This window comes from Scyliorhinus torazame, chromosome 7 (assembly GCF_047496885.1).
Source record: "Scyliorhinus torazame isolate Kashiwa2021f chromosome 7, sScyTor2.1, whole genome shotgun sequence".
Lineage (NCBI taxonomy): Eukaryota > Metazoa > Chordata > Chondrichthyes > Carcharhiniformes > Scyliorhinidae > Scyliorhinus > Scyliorhinus torazame.
The window spans coordinates 309,098,279-309,110,739 of record NC_092713.1 but is presented as its reverse complement, the minus strand read 5'-3'; the positions used below and the strand labels follow the sequence as shown (position 1 = coordinate 309,110,739).

The 12,461-nt window shown below is 54.0% G+C and overlaps 1 protein-coding gene across 1 annotated transcript in view; it reads left to right on the top strand.

Moving 5' to 3' along the window:
- Nucleotides 1-12,461, top strand: part of apbb3 (amyloid beta (A4) precursor protein-binding, family B, member 3) — a 177,111-nt gene that overhangs the window by 156,335 nt on the left and 8,315 nt on the right. The window contains exons 9-10 of the mRNA XM_072512744.1: nt 5,510-5,593; nt 8,885-9,000. Of these exons, the coding sequence (XP_072368845.1) occupies nt 5,510-5,593; nt 8,885-9,000 (200 nt within the window). The remainder of the gene's footprint in view (nt 1-5,509; nt 5,594-8,884; nt 9,001-12,461) is intronic.

Below are 12,461 nucleotides of genomic sequence, written 5' to 3'. Positions count from 1 at the left end.
GCCGACCTTCAGGACCCAACCCGGCCGACCTTTGGGACCCAACCCGGCCGACCTTCGGGACCCAACCCGGCCGACCTTCGGGACCCAACCCGGCCGACCTTCGGGACCCAACCCGGCCGACCTTCGGGACCCAACCGGCCGACCTTCGGGATCCAACCGGCCGACCTTCAGGACCCAACCGGCCGACCTTCAGGACCCAACCGGCCGACCTTCGGGACCCAACCGGCCGACCTTCAGGACCCAACCGGCCGACCTTCAGGACCCAACCCGGCCGACCTTCGGGACCCAACCCGGCCGACCCTCGGGACCCAACCCGGCCGACCTTCAGTACCCAACCCGGCCGACCTCCGCGTCCCAACCCGGCCGACCTCCGCGACCCAACCCGGCTGACCTCCGCGTCCCAACCCGGCCGACCTCCGCGTCCCAACCCGGCCGACCTTCGGGACCCAACCCGACCGACCTTCGGGACCCAACCCGGCCGACCTTCGGGACCCAACCCGGCCGACCTTCGCGACCCAACCCGGCCGACCTTCGCGACCCAACCCGGCCGAACTTCGGGACCCAACCCGGCCGACCTGCGCGTCCCAACCCGGCCGACCTTCGGGACCCAACCCGGCCGACCTCCGCGACCCAACCCGGCCGACCTTCGGGACCCAACCCGGCCGACCTTCGGGACCCAACCCGGCCGACCTTCGGGACCCAACCCGTCCGACCTTCGGGACCCAACCGGCCGACCTTCGCGACCCAACCCGTCCGAACTGCGCGACCCAACCCGGCCGACCGTCGCGACCCACGCCGGCCGACCTTCGCGACTCAACCCGGCCGACCTTCGCGACCCAACCCGGCCGACCTTCAGGACCCAACCCGGCCGACCTACGGGACCCAACCCGTCCGAACTGCGCGACCCAACCCGGCCGACCGTCGCGACCCACGCCGGCCGACCTTCGCGACTCAACCCGGCCGACCTTCGCGACCCAACCCGGCCGACCTACGGGACCCAACCCGTCCGAACTGCGCGACCCAACCCGGCCGACCGTCGCGACCCACGCCGGCCGACCTTCGCGACCCAACCCGGCCGACCTTCGCGACCCACCATTTTCTCTACCTTGTTTGCTGCTGATAAAAATGGAGGAAATGGTATTGGGTCCCTTTGGTCCTCGTACACGCTCCTCCAATGGAACCTGTTGGGTGAAGGTGAAGCCTTCCGGTGTCGAAAAGTATGGAGTCTCCATCTGTCCAAAGTTCTGCATTTGTTTCCTGTAAAATTTTATCAAATAAACACCCCCCCGAACTTTTTTTTAAAAAAATGAATAAAATAAATGAAAAAAATAAAAATTAAATGAATAAAATAAAAACCACTCCAGAACTTGTAAAACAAAAAGCTGCAACCGTTTAAAAAAATAGCGGCCGCACTGTGCATGCGTGCCCGATCATCGTCCGCGCATGTGCAAAGCGGCCACATTTTTTTTTTAACATGTTCGCGGCCGCTTGCAGCCGACGTTATGAAAAGCTGGCTGCTGCGCGGGGATTTGCGCGATCGGGAGCGCCGTGGACAACGGCTCCGCGACCCTCCCGACACCCGCCCGCGACCCACCCGCGGGTCATGCCCCCAACTTTGAAGAACACTGTGTAGAGCATCTACTTTGTAAACTCTTGCATGAATGCACGGGCGTCACAATGGCACAGTGGTTAGCACTGCTGCCTCACAGCGCCAGGGACCCGGGTTCAATTCCAGCTTCGGGTGACTGTGTGGAGTTTGCACGTTCTCCCCGTGTCTGCGTGGGCTTCCTCCAGTTTCCTCCCACAGTCCAAAGATGAGCAGGTTAAGTGGGTTGGCCATTCTAAATTGCCCCTTAGTGTCCATAGATATGCCAAAGATGTCCAAATATAGGTGGGGTTACAAGGCTTGGCGGGGAAGTGGCCTAGGTAGGGTGCTCCTTCGGATGGTCGGAACAGACTCAGTTGGCCAAATGGCCTCCTGTGCTGTAGAGATTGTATGGATTCTTTGGAATATAAGAATGATATAACAAATTGAAGGCCAGTCGGCTCATTAGACCAGAAGACGTAGGAGCAGAATTAGGCCACTCGGCCCATCGAGTCTGCTCCGCCATTCAATCATGGCTGATATTTTTCTCATCCCCTCCTGCCTTTTCCCCATAACCCCTGATCCCCTTATTAATCAAGAACCTATCTATCTCTGTCTTAAAGACACTCAGTGATTTGGCCTCCACAGCCTTCTGCGGCAAAGAATTCCACAGATTCATCACCCTCTGGCTGAAGAAATTCCTCCTCATCTCTGTTTTAAAGGATCGCCCCTTTAGTCTGAGATGGTGTCCTCTGGTTCTAGTTTTTCCTACAAGTGGAAACATCCTCTCCACGTCCACTCTATCCAGGCCTCGCAGTATCCTGTAAGTTTCATCCTTCTAAACTCCAACGAGTACAGACCCAGAGTCCTCAACCATTCTTCATACGACAAGCTCTTCATTCCAGGGATCATTCTTGTGAACCTCCTCTGGTCCCTTTCCAAGACCAGCACATCCTTCCTTAGATACGGGGCCCAAAACTGCTCACAATACTCCAAATGGGGTCTGACCAGAGCCATATATAGCCTCAGAAGTACATCCCTGCTCTTGTATTCTAGCCCTCTCGACATGAATGCTAACATTGCATTTGCCTTCCTAACTGCCGACTGAACCTGCACGTTAACCTTAAGAGAATCGTGAACAAGGAATCCCAAGTCCCTTTGTGCTTCTGATTTCCTAAGTATTTCTCCATTTAGAAAATAGTCCATGCCTCCAATTCCCCTTCCGAAGTGCATACCCTCACACTTTCCCACATTGTATTCCATCTGCCACTTCATTGCCCACTCTTCTAGCCTGTCCAAGTCCTTCTGCAGCCCCCCTGCTTCCTCAACACTACCTGCCCCTCTATAGATCTTTGTATCATCTGCAAACTTAGCAACAGTGCCTTCAGTTCCTTCTTCCAGATCATTGATGTATATTGTGAAAAGTTGTGGTCCCAGCACCGACCCCTGAGGCACACCACTAGTCACCGGCTGCCATCCTGAAAAAGACCCCATTATCCTCACTCTCTGCCTTCTGCCAGTTAGCCAATCCTCTATCCATGCCAGGATCTTACCCTGAACACCATGGGCTCTTAACTTATTTCACAGTATCCTATGCGGCACCTTGTCAAAGGCCCATTTCTGCTGGCTCTGGAAAATAAATTGGACTCTTTCCCCTGTGACAGAACAATGTAATTTTTTTAAAACTCTGATATGGGATGTGGGCTTCACTAGCTGGGGCAGCATTAATCACCCTTGAACTGAGCTGGGCCATTTCAGAGGCAACCACATTGCTGTGGGTCTGGAGTAACATGTAGGCCAGACCGGGTAAGGACGGCGGATTTCCTTCCCTAAAGGACATTAGTAAAAGGTCTGGGGTTTACGATGATTGATTTACAGTCATTATTCTATTTTTATTGAATCCAAATTTCACCATCTGCCATTGTGGGATTCAATCCCAGATCCCTAGAAGATTACTCTGGGTCACTGGGCCAGCGACAATACCACAACGCCACTGCCTCCCCTATGGCGGGGTGATGTGATTAGAAGTGCTCAGTCCAGCACGGGCAGCACTGCTCAGTAGGGCATCACGGTAGCATAGTGGTTAGCACAATTGCTTCACAGCTCCAGGGTCCCAGGTTCGATTCCCGGCTTGGGTCACTGTCTGTGCGGAGTCTGCACATCCTCCCCGTGTGTGCGTGGGTTTCCTCCGGGTGCTCCGGTTTCCTCCCACAGTCCAAAGATGTGCAGGTCAGGTGGATTGGCCATGTCCAAAATTGCCCTTAGTGTCCAAAATTGCCCTTAGTGTTGGGTGGGGTTACTGGGTTATGGGGATAGGGTGGAGGTGTGGGCTTGAGTAGGGTGCTCTTTCCAAGAGACGGTGCAGACTCGATGGGCCGAATGGCCTCCTTCTGCACTGTAAACTCTATGAAGTGCTTAGGATGGGACAGGATAGACAGAAGCGGGCTGTTGGCATGAGATGAGGAGTCAAAGGATTAAATATTGACATATAACAGAGGGCAGGCGACACACGTATTAGGGCAAATGACCAAAGCTTGACCAAAGATATTGGTCGAAATTCTCCGGCCCTTCCTGTCGGTAGGATCTTTCAGTCCCACCGATGACGATCCCCGAGACACGTTCCCCCGGGGATGGAGGGCGTGGGGCACGTAAAACGCTGTAGACTTCGCCGGGACTGCGAGATTGCGCTGTCGGACAATGGCGGGTCGGCAGCGGCAAATAAGCTGCAGGATGGCCGGGAAATCCCACCATTGGTTTTAGACACATTTTATAGGAGAGGGAGGAGGCGAGGTTTAGGGTGGGAATTCCAGAGCTTCGTGCCCCAGGGAACTGAAGGCACGGCCAATGGTGGAGCGATGGAAATTGAGAATGCTCTGTTTGGGAATCAGCATCAGCGATATGGACACAGGTAACGGCCACAATGATCAAACAATGCGTGTGACACAATGGTCCCTGTGCTGCTGGGCTGGGGTTGAAACTGAGGAGGGAGGTTCTGGAGACGCAAAAAAGGAGCTGGAGGGGAACAGTGGAAACATGAAAAAGGATGTAGATCCTAAAGCATTGGAAATCAGAGAATATTTTAATGGAATGATCGCTCAGTGGGATAAATAGGTGGGATGGAATACGTGGTAGGGTTAAAAAGGAAATAAAGACTTGCATTTATATATTCACAACCATCAGATAATAATCTTTATTATTGTCACAAGTAGGCTTATATTAACACTGCAATGAAGTTACTGTGAAAATCCCCTAGTCACCACACTCCGGGGCCTGTTCAGGTACACTGAGGGAGAATTCAGAACGTCCAATTCACCTAACAGCACGTCTTTTGGGTCTTGTGGGAGGAAACCGGAGCGCCCGGAGGAAACCCACGCAGGCACGGGGAGAACGTGCAGACTCCGCACAGACAGTGACCCAAGCCGGGAATCGAACCCGGGACCCTGGAGCTGTGAAGCAACGGTGCTAACCACTGTGACACCGTGATATCCCAAAGTGTCTTACGGCCAATAAAGAGATACTTTTGAAGGCGAGACATTGTTGAGATGTCGGAAAGGCATCAGTTACTTTGCCCGCAAACAGCAGTGTGACAATGATCAGGTCATCTGTTTTCAGTGATGTGATTGAGGGATAAATATTGGCTGGGATACTGGGGGGAGCGCGACGGGATTGTTCGCTCCCATCTCGGTTTTAATGCCTCACCTGGATAACGGCACCGCAGCACTGGAATGTCGGCCTGTGTTTCTGTGCTGGAGCAGAACTTGAGAACTCCGACCCAGAGGCACGCCTGCGACGGGCAGAGCTGGCACACGAGCTGGCACACGAGCGAAGAGCACACATGGGTTGTGGGATGAGGTTACAGGTACAGTCCGTGATGGCATGAATACACCAACTCTCTGTGACCACCCGTCTCCCTTTCTGTTCCAGTGGATCTCCTGGGGGCAGTTCGGCAGTCTGTGCAGAGGTTTAACGTGCAGTACATTGGCTCTCTCCCTGTGGCCAATTCAATGGGTGAGTAAATCTGTTTGTGAAAACCGTCTGCAAGTTGGCGTTGTGAAGGTCACAACCGATTGCTGGTCAGTCCACGCAAGAGAATTGAGGCAGAAATAATCTCTGGCGTGCAAACCAAAAACTTCTGATTTAAGCAATTTTTAAAAACATGAACGGTGCTGTGGTAGTCAGTATTAGGGGTATTACGGTACCCTGAAAAATGCTGTAAGACCATTGGTGTGGGAGGTACCTGAGGCTGCTATTTTCATTGGCGAAGCCTGCCATATCAGGGCGGCTGACATGTGGCATCCGCGGATGGACGACACTCTCCACTCCCTCCCTCCCACATCCACTCCCTCCCTCACCCCCCCTCCCACCTCCACTCCCTCCCTCCCACATCCACTCCCTCCCTCACCCCTCCCACCTCCACCCCCTCCCTCACCCCCTCCTCCCACCTCCACTCCCTCCGTCACCCCCCTCCCACCTCCACTCCCTCCCTCCCACATCCACTCCCTCCCTCACCCCTCCCACCTCCACTCCCTCCCTCACCCCCTCCTCCCACATCCACTCCCTCCCTCACCCCCCCTCCCACCTCCACTCCCTCCCTCCCACATCCACTCCCTCCCTCACCCCTCCCACCTCCACCCCCTCCCTCACCCCCTCCTCCCACCTCCACTCCCTCCGTCACCCCCCTCCCACCTCCACTCCCTCCCTCCCACATCCACTCCCTCCGTCACCCCCCTCCCACCTCCACTCCCTCCCTCCCACATCCACTCCCTCCGTCACCCCCCTCCCACCTCCACTCCCTCCCTCCCCCTCCCACCTCCACTCCCTCCCTCCCACCTCCACTCCCTCCCTCCCACATCCACTCCCTCCCTCACCCCCCCTCCCACCTCCACTCCCTCCCTCCCACATCCACTCCCTCCCTCACCCCCCTCCCACCTCCACTCCCTCCCTCCCACATCCACTCCCTCCGTCACCCCCCTCCCACCTCCACTCCCTCCCTCCCACATCCACTCCCTCCCTCACCCCCCTCCCACCTCCACTCCCTCCCTCCCCCTCCCACCTCCACTCCCTCCCTCCCACATCCACTCCCTCCCTCCCCCTCCCACCTCCACTCCCTCCCTCCCACATCCACTCCCTCCCTCACCCCCCTCCCACCTCCACTCCCTCCCTCCCCCTCCCACCTCCACTCCCTCCCTCCCACATCCACTCCCTCCGTCACCCCCCTCCCACCTCCACTCCCTCCCTCCCCCTCCCACCTCCACTCCCTCCCTCCCACATCCACTCCCTCCCTCACCCCCCTCCCACCTCCACTCCCTCCCTCACCCCTCCCACCTCCACTCCCTCCCTCCCCCTCCCACCTCCACTCCCTCCCTCCCACATCCACTCCCTCCCTCACCCCCTCCCACCTCCACTCCCTCTCTCACCCCCTCCCACCTCCACTCCCTCCCCCTCCCACCTCCACTCCCTCCCTCCCTCCCACATCCACTCCCTCCCTCACCCCCCTCCCACCTCCACTCCCTCCCTCATCCCCCCTCCCACCTCCACTCCCTCCCCCTCCCACCTCCACTCCCTCCCTCCCACATCCACTCCCTCCCTCACCCCCCTCCCACCTCCACTCCCTCTCTCACCCCTCCCACCTCCACTCCCTCCCCCTCCCACCTCCACTCCCTCCCTCCCACATCCACTCCCTCCCTCACCCCCCTCCCACCTCCACTCCCTCTCTCACCCCTCCCACCTCCACTCCCTCCCCCTCCCACCTCCACTCCCTCCCTCCCACATCCACTCCCTCCCTCACCCCCCTCCCACCTCCACTCCCTCCCTCATCCCCCCTCCCACCTCCACTCCCTCCCCCTCCCACCTCCACTCCCTCCCTCCCACATCCACTCCCTCCCTCACCCCCCCTCCCACCTCCACTCCCTCCCTCATCCCCCCTCCCACCTCCACTCCCTCCCCCTCCCACCTCCACTCCCTCCCTCCCACATCCACTCCCTCCCTCACCCCCCCTCCCACCTCCACTCCCTCCCTCATCCCCCCTCCCACCTCCACTCCCTCCCTCGATCTCAACCTTGAACATAGTGACCCAGCCCCTACAGCTCTCTGTGGTAAAGAATTCCACAGATTCACTATCCTCTGAGCGAAGAAATTCCTCCTCATCTCAGTCTTAAATGGGCAACCTTTTTCTGCACCTAAGGAATTTTACAGTTCTATATATTGTTGGTATAAATTTTATGAATTCATATGATTAAACAATACAATAAATAAGTTGAGAGCAAGCCAGTCAAATTGTAGCAAAGTGGAAAGATTTATTGTTTAGTAACCTGGACAGTCATCACAATCACAGTAAGGGACCATTCAGTCTATCGTGTCTGCACCTGCTCTTCAAATAGGCAATTTCCTGATTGCCATTCCCCCACCTTCTCCCTGTAACCCAGTACATTCTTCCTTTGCAGCTAACCGACTAATTAACACAGCTAAAGCTTCCCTGTTTAGGATATGGACAATGGAGCGTGCAGATTCCTGCACTGGATTTGTCTTGGAGGCTTCACTTTCCAGAGTAGAGTTCCTACAGTGTAGAAGGAGGCCATTCGGCCCATCGAGTCTGCACCGGCCCTCTGAAAGAGCACCCTACCTAGGCCCAACTCCCCGCTCTATCCCCATAACCCCACCTAATAAGGGGTCATTTACCGTGGCCAATCCGCCTCAGGTGCACATCTTTGGACTGTGGGAGGAAACCGGAGGAAACCCACGCAGACACGGGGAGAACGTGCAGACTCCGCACAGACAGTGACCCAAGTTTGGAATTGAACCCGGGTACCTGGCGCTGTGAGGCAGCAGTGCTCCCCACTGTGCCGCCATGCCGCTCTGTCTTGCACTCTTGTAGTCTCTTCTGATTTCTGTACCCCGTCCGGGCTTCTCCTGCATCTTGGGTGCTACGTTGAGGTGGTCCCTCTTGTTGGATCTCTTCTCCTTGCTGCAAACGACGCAAGGGGGGGAGTGGGGACTGGATATTCTGGTACTTCCCACCTCAGCAGGATGTACCCGTCCCACCAGGCTGACAAACATTCACTTAGATTCTAAATGATAATGTTAAACTGCTGCAGACACGTGTTAAAGCTGCAGAATTTGAAGAGACGGTTTATTTTACAATGTGTTATTCTAAGACACGACTTTCTCACAAGACTCTACCGGCACATATTTTATAAGGATAGTCACATTAAAAAAAACATTTTTTGTCAGTTCATGATTTAATTTTTTAATGGTACGTTTCTGCTGATTTCAATTGTCTGAATGTTGATGTATTTCTAGGAATGAAGCTGGTGAACGGAGTGATCAAGAGTCTGGTGGATTCAGTGGACAGACATGACTGGCCGTCGGTTCTGCTGCAAGTCACAGATACCACACTGTCTGTGTGTAAGGGGGAGGTGAGCCCAGCTGTCAGATCCACATCCTCCGCATCACTCTCTCCACTTTCATTTCCCCGGCCTCAATCCTGCAGGGCCGCCCTTCACAATCAATCCGGAGGAACTCATTCCCTCCTCCGGTCGCACCTCGCACCACTCCTGGAGAAGACTCACTGGTTGTCTTTACCAATTATCCCATTGAGATTTAGAGGTGCCTGTATGGGCAATAGTCAAGATGAACCCACAGCCCGCTGGTATGGTCCAGCTGGGCTGAATGGCCTGTTTGAGTCCATGGAATCATAGAATTTACAGTGCAGAAGGAGGCCATTCGGCCCATCGAGTCTGCACCGGCCCTTAGAAAGAGCACCCTACTTAAGCCCACACCTCCACCCTATCCCCGTAACCCACTAACCCCACCTAATCTTTTTGGACACTAAGGGGCAAGTTATCATGGCCAATCCACCCAACCTGCACATCTTTGGACTGTGGGAGGAAACCGGAGCACCCGGAGGAAGCCCACGCACACACGGGGAGAACGTGCAGACTCCGCACAGACAGTGACCCAAGCGGGAATCGAACCTGGGACCCTGGCGCTGCGAAGCAACAGTGCTAACCACTGCACTACCATGCTGCCCGAAATACGACGCAAATCCCGCCGTCACAGCTCTTTCTCTCTCTATTTTATCCACAGTACTTTGGCAATTGGTCCGCTGAAAATTTCCCCTTTTGTTCCTTCTAATGTCCAACTGAGCTCCTTGCTCGACTCCTTCACTGCAGTGGAACCAATATTCACCTCCTATAAGCACTCACCTCGGGCTGTTAGCTGTGCTTCAGTGGGAAGCACCCTCACCTCCGAGTCTGGATATAAATCCCACTCCAGAGACTTGGGGATAAACTTTAAGGCTGACCCTCCTGAGCAGTATTGAGGGAGTGCTGCACTGCCAGAGGTTCCGTCTTTTGGGTGAGGAGTGATCCCGTTCTGCTGTCTCCTGTTGCCTTTTATACCTACTGTAACTATGGCAGTCAGTGAGGTTGCCCTCCTTCCATTGGATATCAATATTCTAATGCTCAGAATCGCCAGGTATCAAATGATACCATCACAAGGTTCAACCGGATATCGCTCACAGAGCCAAACACCAGTTAGTTAGTTCAAGGTCAAGGGTACTTTATTTACGCACAATTAATCACGCAACATAGACACTACTAGTTAAACTACACCTATCAACTATGACAACCTGTACTTACCTTCAGGCACCCGGCTTAGGTCAGAGGGACAGTGGCCGTTGTTCGATTCTGGATCTATCGGATCTGTAGGAGTAACTGCTGCTCCGCTCGGCTCATCCGCCTGGTAGCGGGCGTTGAACTTGAACTTGCTTCTGGTGGTGCTGCGATTGGAAGTGGACGTTGCCGGGGCGCCAGGTCCAAGAGAGGCCGAACACATGGTGATCTCTCAGTTTATCCTTGGGGGTTTTCGCGCTCCTTTGGGCCGTCCTTCAGTTTGGGCCCCACTAATTGTGTTCGATTCGAACCAATAAAGGGGCGGGTACCTTGATGACCGGGCGTGTCCCAAGCGGTCATTGACCCTGTTGTTTACGCTTCCCGAGTACAGGGACTGGCGCCGGAATGTCTGGGACTGTTTCGGTCGCTCAAGTATCAGTCCTTTGTCTGGCGGAGATGGGCCATCAAATGCTAATCGGCTGGGGATTTTGATACCACCTGGGTCCCTCACTCGGAAATATACATTCAGGCTCTGAGCCTGCCTGAATCTCGCATTGTCCATTTTACCCGCTATGCTTTGCGACCTTCCCTGTTCCTGGTTGTAAGTGGCCATCCCAGATGGCTACATCCCCCCAGCTACTATGGCACATATGAGTAGGGGTCTTCTCCTGACCAATAGTCCTTCTTCAACCAGCACCTAAAATACATTATTTATCTCAATACTGTTTACAAACTAGTTTTTCTTTATTTATATCTTTAACCTTTGTCCCATCTATCTATTACCTCAACTGATATCTAGGTGCTCACACGTGAAGTGCATCAATCAATACTTCTTTGGAAAGTAATTGTGAAGAGTTCGTCACACTATAACTGTTGCCAATTCCTGAAGCATTCTTCCCACATTGCACCGAGGCATAATGATACACCCTTCACTTCCCAAGCTTCTGGACTCAGATCGCTGGGCCTTTGGGAAATGATATCTGGAATAATATCCAAGCACAACATGGCACAAATTGGGCCTAATTTGGCGAGCAGATATCGTCCTGAGACACTCACCGGCAATTAGTCTCATCATAAAAAGCGTTGCAAAGTCGAAAGGCCATTGAATATTCAGCTCAGCCACTGACCGTCCCTGGCTAATGAATTTCAATACCGGCACGGGTCAGGAAATACAGAATACAGAGGCTTCATAATCTTTGAAAAATAAGCGTCAAAATGAGGTTGAGGAGCAGCGAGATCTGGCATACAGATCACAAATGACTTTGGTTAATGAGGCAATTTCTAAAAGTAGACTAAACACCAGGGTTCGTTTGCAGAGCAGAGTTTCATTTGGGCAAAAATCAAGTAGATTTTGTTGGAAAGGGAACATGAATTGGGCATCAGTAAGACTACGTCAGGGAAGAAAAAGTAGACAGTCAAGAATGAAAGGTTTGGCCGGCACGGCGGCCCAGTGGTTAGCACTGCTGCCGCATGGCGCTGAGGACCCGGGTTCGATCCCAGCCCTGTGTCACTGTCCGTGTGGAGTTTGCACATTCTCCTCGTGTCTGCGTGGGTTTCACCCCCACAACCCAAATATGAGCCGGTTAGGTGGATAGGCCACGCTAAATTGCCCCTTAATTGGGAAAAAATAATTGGGTCATCTAAATTTATTTATTTATTTTTAACGAAAGGCGCTATGCCTGAGGGCGTGAAGCATTCAGGACAATAGAAGCGAATTAATGGCACAAATAGCAATAAATGGTTTCGATTTAGTCGTCACTATTGAGGCATGAGTCCAGGTCAGGGAGAGTTGGTGTGGGGGGGAATGGGTGGTCATGGTGGGTTTTAGGTAGCAGACAGTAGAAAGAAAGTTGGGCACCATCGAAGGTGGGCCCCCTCCACTCTCCGATCCGCAAAGGGCGACCCTGGAAGACAGAACCCCGCCTTCCATCCTGCCCTTTGAAGAATTTATTTTTTAAATCGGGCTGCCCATTCCCGCCCGACTGCCCACGCCAAATGCTTTACGGCACGGACAGAGTATTAGCAGGGTCAATTGGCAGGTAAGAAACCAACAAGGCATGGCAGCACAGGCTTGAGGCCTTTATGAAATCACTCCTGTTCTTCACTTTGATGTTCTACTGATATAATTCTGAAGAGAGTTATGTTAGACGTGTTAGAGCCTTGGTTAGACCACAGCTGGAATGCTGTTAACAGCTCTGGTCTCCAGATTGGAAAAAGGATACAGAGGCCCTGGAGAAGGAAAAATGATTTACTCGATTGATACG